This window comes from Neodiprion virginianus, chromosome 1 (genome assembly GCF_021901495.1).
Source record: "Neodiprion virginianus isolate iyNeoVirg1 chromosome 1, iyNeoVirg1.1, whole genome shotgun sequence".
NCBI classification, from domain to species: Eukaryota; Metazoa; Arthropoda; class Insecta; order Hymenoptera; family Diprionidae; genus Neodiprion; species Neodiprion virginianus.
In genome coordinates, this window is record NC_060877.1 from 33,053,824 (window position 1) to 33,066,071 (window position 12,248).

General features: G+C 41.7%; 1 protein-coding gene across 5 annotated transcripts; it reads right to left on the reverse strand.

Moving 5' to 3' along the window:
* Nucleotides 1–336: 336 nt before the first annotated feature.
* Nucleotides 337–7,343, reverse strand: LOC124309750 (zinc finger-containing ubiquitin peptidase 1-like). 5 transcript variants are annotated; one of them, XM_046773546.1, is made up of 10 exons: nt 6,824–7,343; nt 5,750–5,988; nt 4,748–4,977; nt 4,375–4,678; nt 3,835–4,253; nt 3,359–3,761; nt 3,151–3,278; nt 2,843–3,066; nt 2,717–2,757; nt 337–1,344 (listed from the first exon to the last, which is right to left on the reverse strand). In XM_046773546.1, the coding sequence occupies exons 2-10, from the start codon at nt 5,953–5,955 to the stop codon at nt 1,305–1,307; spliced, it is 1,995 nt and encodes a 664-aa protein (XP_046629502.1). In that variant the 5' UTR covers nt 5,956–5,988; nt 6,824–7,343; the 3' UTR covers nt 337–1,304. The 5 variants fall into 5 exon arrangements, with proteins under 5 accessions (XP_046629502.1, XP_046629504.1, XP_046629503.1 ...); XM_046773548.1 differs by having other exon boundaries at nt 337–2,757; XM_046773547.1 differs by lacking the exon at nt 6,824–7,343 and having other exon boundaries at nt 5,750–6,119.
* Between the last annotated feature and the right edge of the window lie 4,905 nt (nt 7,344–12,248).

The following is a 12,248-nucleotide window of genomic DNA, read 5'->3' on the forward strand; positions in this document are numbered from 1 at the left end:
GGGAATCCATGCAAGAATTAAGTATTTATTAGCATTGTATTCTAAGAACAAAGGAATCTATTCCACACAGTCATTGTATATTAAACTCATGTAAATAAATTTAGTGTTAATTAATAGTTGGATTTTTCTTCTTCAGTGTGGACAGAATCCTTGGGCTTACTTGGATTGAGTTCATACTAAAGTTACGATAATATTGATATCCGAAGTGTCCTAGGGCAACTGCACCGCTAACTCTTTGTATCAATGAGTTTGATGACTTCTCGCCACGAAGTGCCCAATTCATAATTATCAAAGTATGAGGCAGAAATATTCAATGACGGTTTTTTAAATATTCCTTTCCATTTCAGGGAAATAAGTGTGAGGTTATAATAAGAATAGCATAACTCATCTATGTTGGGAATTCTAACAAAGCATATATTTTGACCTGACGTATGGATAACATTTAAATTTCATTGCATATAACAATATCAGTATATTCTTAGACTGCTATCCCAAAAAACTGAATATTTATGTATATTCGTTGATGTAAGTGTAATATAATATAATTTTGACAATCTTTGTAATAATAAGGTCGAGTAACCAGATTCGAAACAATTTATCTAATGTCATTTATAGTTTAATAACGTGAAAGAATTATAGCAATACAGTCTTGTGCACCATAAGAGTTGACTGTATAGTATTTTATACCGTGCTGCTGTTGGTGTCTCAGAATTATAAAAACAAGAAATGCCAATTAGGAAATGAAAATTCCAATAATTGGAAATGAATAATTCTTAAACCATAGGTATATAAAAATTGAAATTTTTTACAAACTTGCTTACTCTTGTACATCTATCTTACACTCACAGTTAATTGCAGACATTCTTACTAATCATCAATTCTCAAAGCATCAATATCGAAAGTTTCACACTAACATTGAGTAAAGACGTAACACCTATCAATAATTATCCCTATTACATACAATCTGAACCGAAATTAGGAGTAATTTATAATCGCGAGACACCTCCAAACATTTTCAAATACTTAAGTTATAATAAATAAACCTTAAGAGAATTAATTTAACGTACATACTGATAGAGAGTCTAATAAGTCGTATAACGATTAAGTATTGGACTGAAATTTTCACAGCATTGTGGTGGACTTACGATCTAGGGAGTAGGTTTGCCTTATATTGATTAACGTAATTAAATATATTACTTATAATTTGTATGAAAGTAGTTGTACTTTATATGTGTGGAACGAGTGAGTGCAGTTTATGGGACGAGTGTTGATTGCTGGTGCGACGTTTGGTAAAGCCCCTTTTTTTAACGCTTCGACTTAAATCTTATAACAGAGTTTGATGCCCTAAAAAATCAGCAAAAAATAAAAAATTAAAACGATAAGCAAAAAGGAGGTTAAAAAAATTCATGTAAAACGTTAGGCCTACATTAACTGAGTTTAAATAGATAATTTGAATTCATTTGTGCCGTAAGGTATAACATAATGATGATATAGTGGTGAAAAATTTTCAATTAAAAATGCAGTCCAATGATCAAGAAAACGTGAAAACTTTGATCCTAAATATCAAGGCAAAAGTAATTAAAATGCAGTAACATATACCTATGTATACATTTGCATACATACAATGGTCCCTAATCAACTAAATAACATGGATTATAAGGAGTTTGGAGTGTAGTCAAAAATGCTTTGGTTAGTAAGTGATTAGCAATAATTAGATAATAGCATCACAGCTACATAAGGGGTTCTTTTCCGATCCCGGCCATCACATCCAGTATACACACAAAACAATGATTAGTTGGCGATCAATAAAAGAATTGACATAATTAGCATTGTTTGTAGATATTGAGCATTGACGGCAGATAAATGGACACTTATTATTGGCTCATACCTATTAACCTTTCAGTCCTCGAACCGTCCTAAACTTTACCGTTGTGACTAAAGTCAGGTATGCACTTAACATGCTCAACTGGAAGAGTTTGGAATCTCATTGAGTGCTAAACGGTAATAATCGAGCAAAAATTTACTTCTTTTTTTTTTGAGCATGTTTACTCTGGGCCGGGCATTTCGGAATAGTCATAAAATTTTAAAGTGTCTCTGCATGATACGAATACAACTTAATTACAAAATTAATTTCCCGACTATGTATATACATATACAATATATATACCTATATGTTTTTGTATGGTTTTGACTTGATCACAGGTACATTCTCGAGAATATATTTATCATTAAGAGTTTATCCTTAGATGAATCGGCCAAAAAAATTGTAATGTCATAACGAAAATGTCTAGACGAAACCACAGTAGTGTATGTAGAAGACACTTTAAAACTCGCGTCTGACGAATAATTTTATATAATATCTCTTTTATGTATAGACTAGTGTAAATTCGTTCGAATTATTTTACTATCTACACTCGATATAATTTGAAGAACGTTAAACTCAGATATAATCTGGTCCTATCCACTGATAGCTAGGGTTGTAAGAATATTCGTTCATTAATCAACTATAATAAGAACGTTGTGTTAGATTTCTACTAGTAGACTATTGTCCCATGGTCACGAAGTCTTGTTAGCAGTGACACAGATTAATTCAAAGGTATTATGATTGACACTCGTCATGGCAGCGAGGAAATACCATAGGACACTTATCGAAGGACGTAGGTTATTGTTATTATTACTACTATTGTAATTATTGTTATTATTCACTGAATCTCACCTATCCTGTGGGATGCGCATCGATCGTAGCACCTTGCTTTGCTGAAATAATTAAAACAATTAGTTCCCTCGACTTCTAAGTAACGAATGAAATAAGCTAAAGAAAACATTAAACTATAACACTAACTTGATACTGAGCTTCCGAATCCATCATACCAGTAACAGCTACTACTTGGTACTGTCTAGCCTTCATCGCTGCAGCAGATTTGCGTACGAGGCGCATCGCACCAGGCGCACTACTGGTGCTGCTGAACTGTGACATTTGGGAGGGGCTATGGCTTGGATCTAATACTAACATCGTGATTGAGCCATCTCTTAATTGTTCTACGCCCATTATTGTTCGGCTGTGACCTGGCACATAGAAACTCAATTGACATATCTGTGTATATTTGTAGTTGAAAATAGGTATTCTATCAAATGACTATTCCTTGCTACCTTGGTGTTGCAAATACAGTGGTGGCTTGAACTCTTCTGTTTTGTGGAAGTATTGTAGGACCCAATTGAACATTTCTGGATGCCCACCGTCAGAACTTGTTGGTATATGAAAATCAATCAACTGGCACCTATGTATAATAGAGAACATTTATGTGCTTGAGTGTTAACTTCATCGAAACTTATTTGAAAAATGGAATGCAAGTCACACCTTATCCTCAAACTGGACAGAAGTGTTACAACTTCCGTAGCACCGATCCATTTTCTTGTATTGACTAGTTTACTACCGAGTTGTTCAGCACCTTGGACATCAAAGCCTTGTGCCCAGGCCCATTCAACTATTGTTTGAAGTCGGGAAATAGATGGCATGGCACTGCGAGATGGGCAGTCGGTAGTACTGCTGCTTCCTACTCCAGAGCCCCACGCCTTGTAGACTAAATCATTGAAACCCGTATGTTGCAGCAAACTGGAAATTAACATCTGCATGTTCCTGTATCCACACCCCCAACCCTTATCACCGTAAGTTGACCCATAATGGTCGACAGTGGAGCACATTAAAGTGGTTACTACGTTACTGCATGCCTGACTGACTGCTCTCACTTTTGGAACCAGTCCTGCAAGCATCAAGATAAATTTTTTTACGATCCCTTTCCTTTTTTTAATCAATCTACATTGCAGGTAACTTACCACGAGTGCAGGAGCTACCGTCATCGATCCCACTGCTCTCGGCAACTCGGAGTTCGATTTGTCTTTCATAATAATCGGCGACTGACATTTCACCGGCATAGACAGCCCGTTGCATGTTAGTTACACTCTGCTCCCGAAAGTTACCCTGATTATCCATACCATACTGTGCTCGCAACATCTCAAACTCACGCTGCTCTCTTAACCTTCTCACTTCCTTCTCCCTTCTCTCCATATCCTTAGCCAATAACCGATCGCTAGATATATCCGGGGTCACCGGCGAGGGTGCACTTTTTTTATTGAAATGCTCCTCTATGTGAGCAGTCAGCTCATCGCTGTTCGTAAACGAAGTGCTTAAGCAAACGGGACAGGTTGGTGTGTAGCTTCCATTTTGTTCACACATCGCTGTGCCATTCGCTGGGCTAAATGAGAAAAGAAAATAGTCGATATTGTGAGCAAGATGCATTTTCTAACCATTTGAGAACTCATTGGATTGTTACGCATCCATATTCTATCCAATAAAACTACGAATAAATTTCTCACCTAAGTATATCTTTGTGTTCAATGTTGACATGTAGTTCGAGGTCAGATGCATGGGGAAAAGATCTGACGCAGAGAGGGCAGTTGAAAACACTGTCTCTAGATGGGGGTGATTCTGGTGGATAGGATGGTGACGTTAAATCAAAGTGTTGACGATTGATGTGCTCCTCAAGCCTTAGTGGGCTATCGGAGGTGTAGGGACACATTGGACACTCCTGTACGGGTGGCCTAGGTGAAGCATGTGAACGAAGCTGAAGGTTCAGGCCAGAACGAAGAGGAGAACCATGACCAGCAGCACCTTCGGGTACTGAAACGCGAGAACGTTTCAAGATGCGTTTGCACCGTGATTGAAGAAGGCAAAAGTAAGCAGACCTACCGTTAACAATGCTACTGTTATTGTTGTTGTTTATATTATTATTTAGATTTGAACTGCTGGATTTCCGCTCTTCCTGCAATTGCTTGGAGGGTGGCGGAGAACCCCAGCCGTTTTGGAGGTGCGGGGCGTACGGAGATGCTGGCGGGGAAGGCCCTCGGCATTCGTCATAACGATCACTGTCCGTTGTAGGATCGTCGTCGATGAAGGCCATCATATCGTTCTCCGGGGTGCTGGAAACATTTGATCAATTAATACCGGTTCGCGTATCATAAATCGTGATTACTCGATTTAACGCCCAACTTCAGTCTCGCAGCAAATAGCTCGCTACGCGTTTGACTCGGCAATAAATTGACGTATGAAAATTGCACAATGGTTGAGAATTTTTACCGTTTTCTTTTGGTCAAACGACCGTTACACGTGTTCAACATCACGAAGTGTGGTTAGAATTGCGCCTTTTACTTGATCAACGAAATTTTAGACAAGCGATCCAACGAGGTTACTCCTCATGACACAACTACATGCCGCAACTGCCACATATATTTAGTTCCCAACTCTAGGCCTAATTCGAAATATCGAACAGCTGATCTTTTGCAGATCAAGGTTGGCAAGGTTGTAACACGATTGGATAGCAGATTAAGCCTGCTTGATGAGAAGAATTTACCCATCCTTTTACTTGGCGCTAACGTATTTAAACGATTTATTACGGCCGACAAACGTTTTATGCGATTAGCTTTAATAAGATCGGGGATACGTGCTCCAAAACATATCGACTTACAAAATGTTAGATCATCCTGACAGTGATTTATATCAGTTGCTGATCCGTTGTGCTACGTATGGTAACAAGCATTAAAAATTATTTGAATGTTAATTCAAATGGCGAATTATATTTATTTGTGGCGGTTGACTGCATTTTTATTCTGTCTGAATCTAAACCTTTGATTAAACGTTATAAGTATCGAATTCGGAGATTTATTTTACAGTATGAAAATTGTAAAAAAATACCTTGGAGTTAAGTAGTCTAGGTGAGCGCTGTTCACGTGGACGAGCATTTCGGCAGGTGAAACCTCACCGAGGTCACAAAAAGGGCAGCTAGCTGCTCCTTGAAGATGATAGACTACCATGTGCGATCTCATTTCCTCATCGTTGAAGCCTTCCAGACCGCAAATTTCGCACGTGTAGCTCATTTCCAACGGTTTACTCGATGCCATGTCGATATTTTAAATATTATTCGCTCTATAAATCTGTTTGATATGAATTTGACGTTATTGTTTTTTGACATTTATGTTAAGCAAAATACTAAGTATGTGAACAATTTATTGATTCACTGTTGTATTCTTGAGAAGAAGTAACGATCTTAAGTGTTCAGTGTATGAAAGAATGTGAAAAATGAATATCGTTAAATGAGTATAATAATTACACTTTTTGATTGAAATATATTACAAACCGGTTGAAAGTAGATAAATTATGGTGTTCCGCAGGAGAAAATTTGATTCTTTGAGATTTATTGAACAAATGAAAATAATAGAAGCCGATTCACGAGCGGTGTATTAGTCGGTAAATGTTTAATCTTAAACTTCCGTTGAAAATCGCTAGAAACACAGTCCGCGGGCATTCTAAACCGAAAATTTTTCAACGCGAGGAAGAGCGATTAACGCGCTATTCCCGGTAATACCTTGGAAGTAAGCACACAACGACGTGTAACTCGCGGGATATTTTCGGTTTGAAATAACCGCCCATGGACTGCAGGCGTTGCTACCGCACATCGTACACAACACCGATTATTCCCACTTGGACGACGGGTCACGAATCAATTGAATCTCGGCCGAAAGGCGACGAGTAACGAAGGTAATTATCACTCGGAATAATCCAAATCCACGAAGACGACACTGGGCAAATAATTAATCCCGGTAACGGTTATGCGCGAAAATATGTGAACCGCACCGTGTACCTCGACTACAATTGACCGTATCTAGGGCAGAGTGTGGGTTGAGAACAGGAAGTGGAGCAGGGTCTATTTGTCTAGGATGACCCATTTCGGGCGTGGGAACCGCAAGGTGTTAATTAAAGATCACTTACTTGCATGGATTGGCACTGGACGCGACGGAACTGTCTACGAGAAAAGCGATATTATGCAACACGGGTCGGGTTCCGTGTAGGCTTGGTTGCCTAACACGGTGCCCTGACTTCCTCCATATGCGAAATTTTCTACCCCCAACGCGCACGGCGCTACGTTTTAGCCACTGTTCCCGTTTCCCCCTTCCTCGGAACGGTCGCGCTTCTTAGAAGGCTGGCGTTTCACTCGCTCCGCGGAACAAGGATGTTGTTCTCGCGACAGGGTTCATGGCTTACGGGAGGATAAAGAAACTGAAGAAAGCCCCTTGGCGACGACGCGATGGCACCCCGCGTCACGCGTACGATTCTTTGACAGTTTCCAAGGCATAGGCCTTGGAAGGGGTGCAGTCGTCGTTACTCGCAGGTGTAGTTACAACTGGCATAATGCACGCTTGGCACGAAAATGCGGTATATGCATGGCTGTATTATACATGGCTGTTTATGCGGAAGAGCGTATCAGCCATGGAGCGGATCGAACGTGACCTCGAGATACTGGAACACAGGGGGTCCAAGCCGTGGTGCGCAAACGCGGAAACATCGCGCCTGGCTCTCAACCCCTTGACTACATTTTCAGGTCACGACTACCACCCTCTTCCGGCTTTTACCCCGTCGGTAAACCGACGACACTCTCCGATATTGTTTACTCTTGAGGTTTATGAATTTCGATCGATTTCACCAGGCTCTAACAAATCGCTACGTTATTCACTGGATGTAACCCTGAACTCCGTTTACAAACAAATCACACCGGTGAGATCAACGTCCCTTGCTGTATTACGTCGCATTAGTTTCTACCGTGATTTGAATCAACGAAAGATAGTCACGACAGCTGTTCACGCGAATAGTAGAGGGTTTCGTATCGATCATCCAGACTGAATTGTAACCATCCGCGGAGCAAAACTTCTCCTATCTATAAGTCAGAACATTTTTTGCACGTCTTTGCGAAGCCACGAGCCATGCGGTCAAAGTCTAGACCGGACGATTCGACGACCCTTTATATAACTGGGGTAAGCAACAAGGGTGGAAAAACTTTGTCAGCGCACGGAATTGCGGAATTTTTACAGTAAATTAATTTTACTCCCGTGATGCAGGGTGGTTTTGTACGCGAATGTTTTTATCACTTCACGCGGTTTCCGGTGCACTCTTGACAAGTGCAGTTTTGAACGCAGAAAAATGAAGGAAATGTGTTTGCGTGTTGAAAGCCAAGTTGAAGCATCTGTTAAACGTTCTCCCGAGACTCTTTTCCGCGAAAAGGCTTGATAAGTAAAATATACATTTTTCAAGTCACGTAGAATTTGTGGCTACTTGAACTTGTAACGATCAACTGCCAACCTCGTGTTTTCGCAGAATATTTTCCATCCCGTAGGAATTCAATTCCAAACGACGTCTTGCACGTACAAAACTGTCGAGTGCAGCGTATGATTCTCAAGGGACACCGTAAGTCCGTCGGCTCCGCAGCGTTTATAGGTCGTAAACATCGAACCCGAGTCATGTGTCCCGAAAGTATAAATATGCGGTGGCTGTTACTTGCATGTTAAAACGAAGAAGATTGTTCTTCCAACTTTTTTCCAAGCGAAGAATGCACGAAACGTGCATCATCCCTGAGGCACGGCTTCGTCAAATCGCATCTCTGGTACTTCGATCACCGAGTGCGAGGTTCGATGTATAGTTGCAAATAGACCTAATTTATACCTCGGTGCGTCGTGCGCTTTTACATATTGTCATTCTGTTTCATCTCGGGCAGGATTGTGTTCTGTCGAGTAAATAATACCTTACATCAGTAACGCGAATACAGTAATTTGTAGCGAAGACGGATGGACATTACCTAATGATGGACCTGCGTCAGATTATACCCGTCGCCTTGTGCTAATACCGGTAAAATATTTCATGCTAATTTGACCCCGGCTCACGTTTGGTTATTCATACCGCATATGCCGCACCCCGAAGGGGTTTCACAGCGGCTCACACACCGGAAAGGTCACTGGTCTCGGTGAAGCTGCAAGAATTGTAACGCCAAGAGGCATTCGAGATCAGTGCGAGTCAATTTGACAAATGGGTAAAAATTACACGGAAGTGGGGAAACAGCTCGAGAGGGTGAATCCATTAGCATGTGGGAAAATTCGCGGCGACCGTGCGGTGCATCGACAGGGCAACAACAATGCTCGTAAGATCGAAGAGAACGGAAATTGTAAATTTAGTCCTTCTGCTAAGTATTCAACGAGCAGCCCGGATCCTGACGACAATTCATTCTCCTGACGAGTCGACAATCTTTAGTAGCGCGTTAGGAGCCAACCGCGTGTCGTTTCCCATGAACGTCGGGATCTTCCTCATTGCCATGCAGCCGGCGGTCGAGGGAGGATGCGCTCGTTCACGGAACTATTCATTCATTCCTTTCCTCCCCACTGCGCCCCTCTGCTACCCACGAGCATCTTTTTTACTTTCCTCTCCTCGCATACTCCGTCACTTGTCTCCAGAAGTGTTTATCGACGGTAGAACGTGCGAGGCAAATATGTACATACGCGGGCAAACCAGCGGCTCTGGACCTCCCAACTCACCAGTTCACCACAAAGGCTGTGCTCGTGCTACCGGAGTTATGTACTAAACTTGCCGTCCCTTATCGGAAAATATCGACGTTATAAATAATGGCTGGCGCGTAGAATGTTTGAAAATACTTAACAATCATCCGGCGTTGAGATTTGCATAAATCGAATGAACACGGTGAACTATGGAAAATTCGACGAGTTGAATCGAGTGCCTGCAGGTACGTATTCGGCTCGGGTGTAACAGAAACAGGCATGGAATATCAATCCACGAATAGCTGGTATAGGTATAATATACGTAGCTCGGTTTGTTTTATTTCTACAACGTGTTTTTGATCCCGCATGCCTGATCGGGTAGTATTTTTTCATCGTGTGATAATTCATTGTCAAGTCGTATAAAGTGAAAGGGCAAATTTTTATGATAATCGCGCCGCCTGTAACGGTGATTGAGTAATTACATTATTTTTTTTTTCTATCAACTTCACATTATTGCCAACGTAATCAGAAAATACATTATGCACAGTCTCAGAATTTACGACGCGATCACCTACAGATATGTACAATTACACGTAGTTGGTAAATTTCAATTCGCTCGCGTGCTGATAGAATCTCCTTTTTAACATTTGAATGATTCGCGTGTATAATTATTATCGCTCACAGCATCACCTCTCGGTACGAAGCTATACGTAAATACACGCGTGTCTTTTTTTCCCCCTCTCAGAATCACCTCGTCGCTCCTCGTCTTCCCGAGTAGCTTCAAGCCTTTCAATTAACACGTGAATTTTTTTTCATTCGCAGAGCGGTTCTCCCGCAGAGCCATGTGGACAGCAGGATCGCGGATCATTAATAGGTCTTGCTGATGAACCGCGAAATTGTCGAAGCTGCCACACAATCTGTCTGTTGTGATAACTGATACTATAAGCAGTTTTGACTTCATTTGAATATTTATATGCATACCGAAACGATTAACATAACAGAGTATAAAGAGAACCGTGCGACAGGCTTAGGTCAAGAAACCAGTCGTACCCAGTGGGGTACGTACATATCCGTCCAACAGCGAGAGGTTCAAACACCTCGATGGATTGATCAAATAAATCGTACGCATTGCGCGGCCGCGTGGGCATAAATTAATATCTGATATCGATTACGCAATGAATATTGCGTGGCTGATCGTCCGACGGTTTTATGTCGCCATACCGAAATTCCGGCGAGATCAATAATCTTGCCCAAAAGTACGCGCTAAAAGTTAGTTTCGCAGAAGAAAAATAAATACATAAATAAAAATCCCGAACGGAAGGCGATTTCTTGAGTCTGCATGGCGACGATACGTGGCGAAAAAACGAAACCGAGGGCGTGAAACGAACTTTAGACTAATTTTGAGAACCTTGTGAAATTGTGAGGTCTCCTTAGCTTCAAGCCAACGCTATCGGCCGTTCTACGTGAATTGACGCACACTCCCGCATCTCTCAACCATACATACGCGATTGCTTTACTCCTGTATACATGGCGATTGTTGCGGAGATTCGTTGGCAGCCCGTTACCCACGTGCGGATTGAGAGCAATTTATTGTTAGAATAAATTAATAAATTACATCTCTCTTCTATAGAGCCTGCAATCTCTCCGATCCGTCAATCACGTTGCGTTACGTTCCTTCCTCGCTTCTCGTTACTCGATGTACATATTCGCGATCCCGATTATGTTGGGCAATAGATGAATGAAAATTAACAGAAGAATCCAGGCGATAATAATTTAACTTCACCGTTACGATTTTGAAAAAATTTTATGGGCGTCTGGCTCACGAAACCTCAGCATCTCGAATCAGCACCGAGAGGGTCATTGCGCTTTATAGCTTGTATGTATATCATATCGTTTTTGATTCATTGAGTTGAGCAGTCATCTGTAAACGGTGAGGGTAAAAAGTTTATGTCAACGGATGCGTGCCCTTGGGTTATCGCCTTTTTCAGTATCATTTTGGATTGTCTGAATTTAGCGGCGGAACGCGGCGTCGATCGTAGAACAACTCGTAGGAAAGTCCGACGCGCGTTGCGTACAAGTAGAACGTGTAGAACAATCCGTTCCGCATATTTGCAGCAAGCATAAAAGGCAAGTCGCGAAAACAGCATATCGCATACGAGCGCGATATAAATTCCAAGTTTGTCTCGCGATATTTGCATAAGGAGGATAAAATAATACCTCTGATTACGGATTTGCTTCTGCGAAATACGGTGTACCCATTTACGATGGATAAGTTATTATCAATCCCCATCCACGCATTCAAGTCGCATGTGCCATATGTTCAGCTCTCTAAATTTCCGTTACAGAAAAGTCAATGTTGCGAGTGTTTCGATCATTCTGTACGAAATCACAAGAGGAAAAATCGCCAATGTCCAAGTTACTTGAATACGGAATTTCATCAGCAAAGAAGAACTAGACGAGAAAGCTTGTCCTGACTTCTTTTTTTAATCGGTAGTCGGTGTAATGGGATGGCGGACAAATGTAGAGTGACTGCGCAGTTTCTCGTCAAACAAGTGACAGAGGGTGTCAAACAATGTGACCGGATATCTTCGAGGTTCAAAGTCTGTTTCCGGACGCGGAACGAGTCGGGGCCCGAAACGACTGGCCCAATAGAGAGTAAGTAAAAAGGAATAAGCGTAACGGACGGACGGACGGCCGACGGTGCAGTGGACACGGGATAACGTCGAGTGTCACAACATCGGGTGCACGAGTGACACTGAGCACGCGTCCCGCCCGCCCACGCGATCTCTTCCTCAAGGATGGCGATGGCCTCCGGAGTCGGAGAGGGGAGGGGGGTGAAGGGGGCGCGGCAAAAGCTTTCGGATGCTCAAATGGCT

Excerpts from the sequence above, each read along its gene's own strand:
- LOC124309750 (XM_046773546.1), bottom strand. The coding sequence starts at position 5,955 with ATGGCATCGAGTAAACCGTTGGAAATGAGCTACACGTGCGAAATTTGC. Across the intron at positions 4,978-5,749 it reads CTAGACTACTTAACTCCAAG|CACCCCGGAGAACGATATGA; the intron begins GTATTTTTTTAC and ends AAATGTTTCCAG. Across the intron at positions 3,279-3,358 it reads CTGTCCAGTTTGAGGATAAG|GTGCCAGTTGATTGATTTTC; the intron begins GTGTGACTTGCA and ends TATTATACATAG.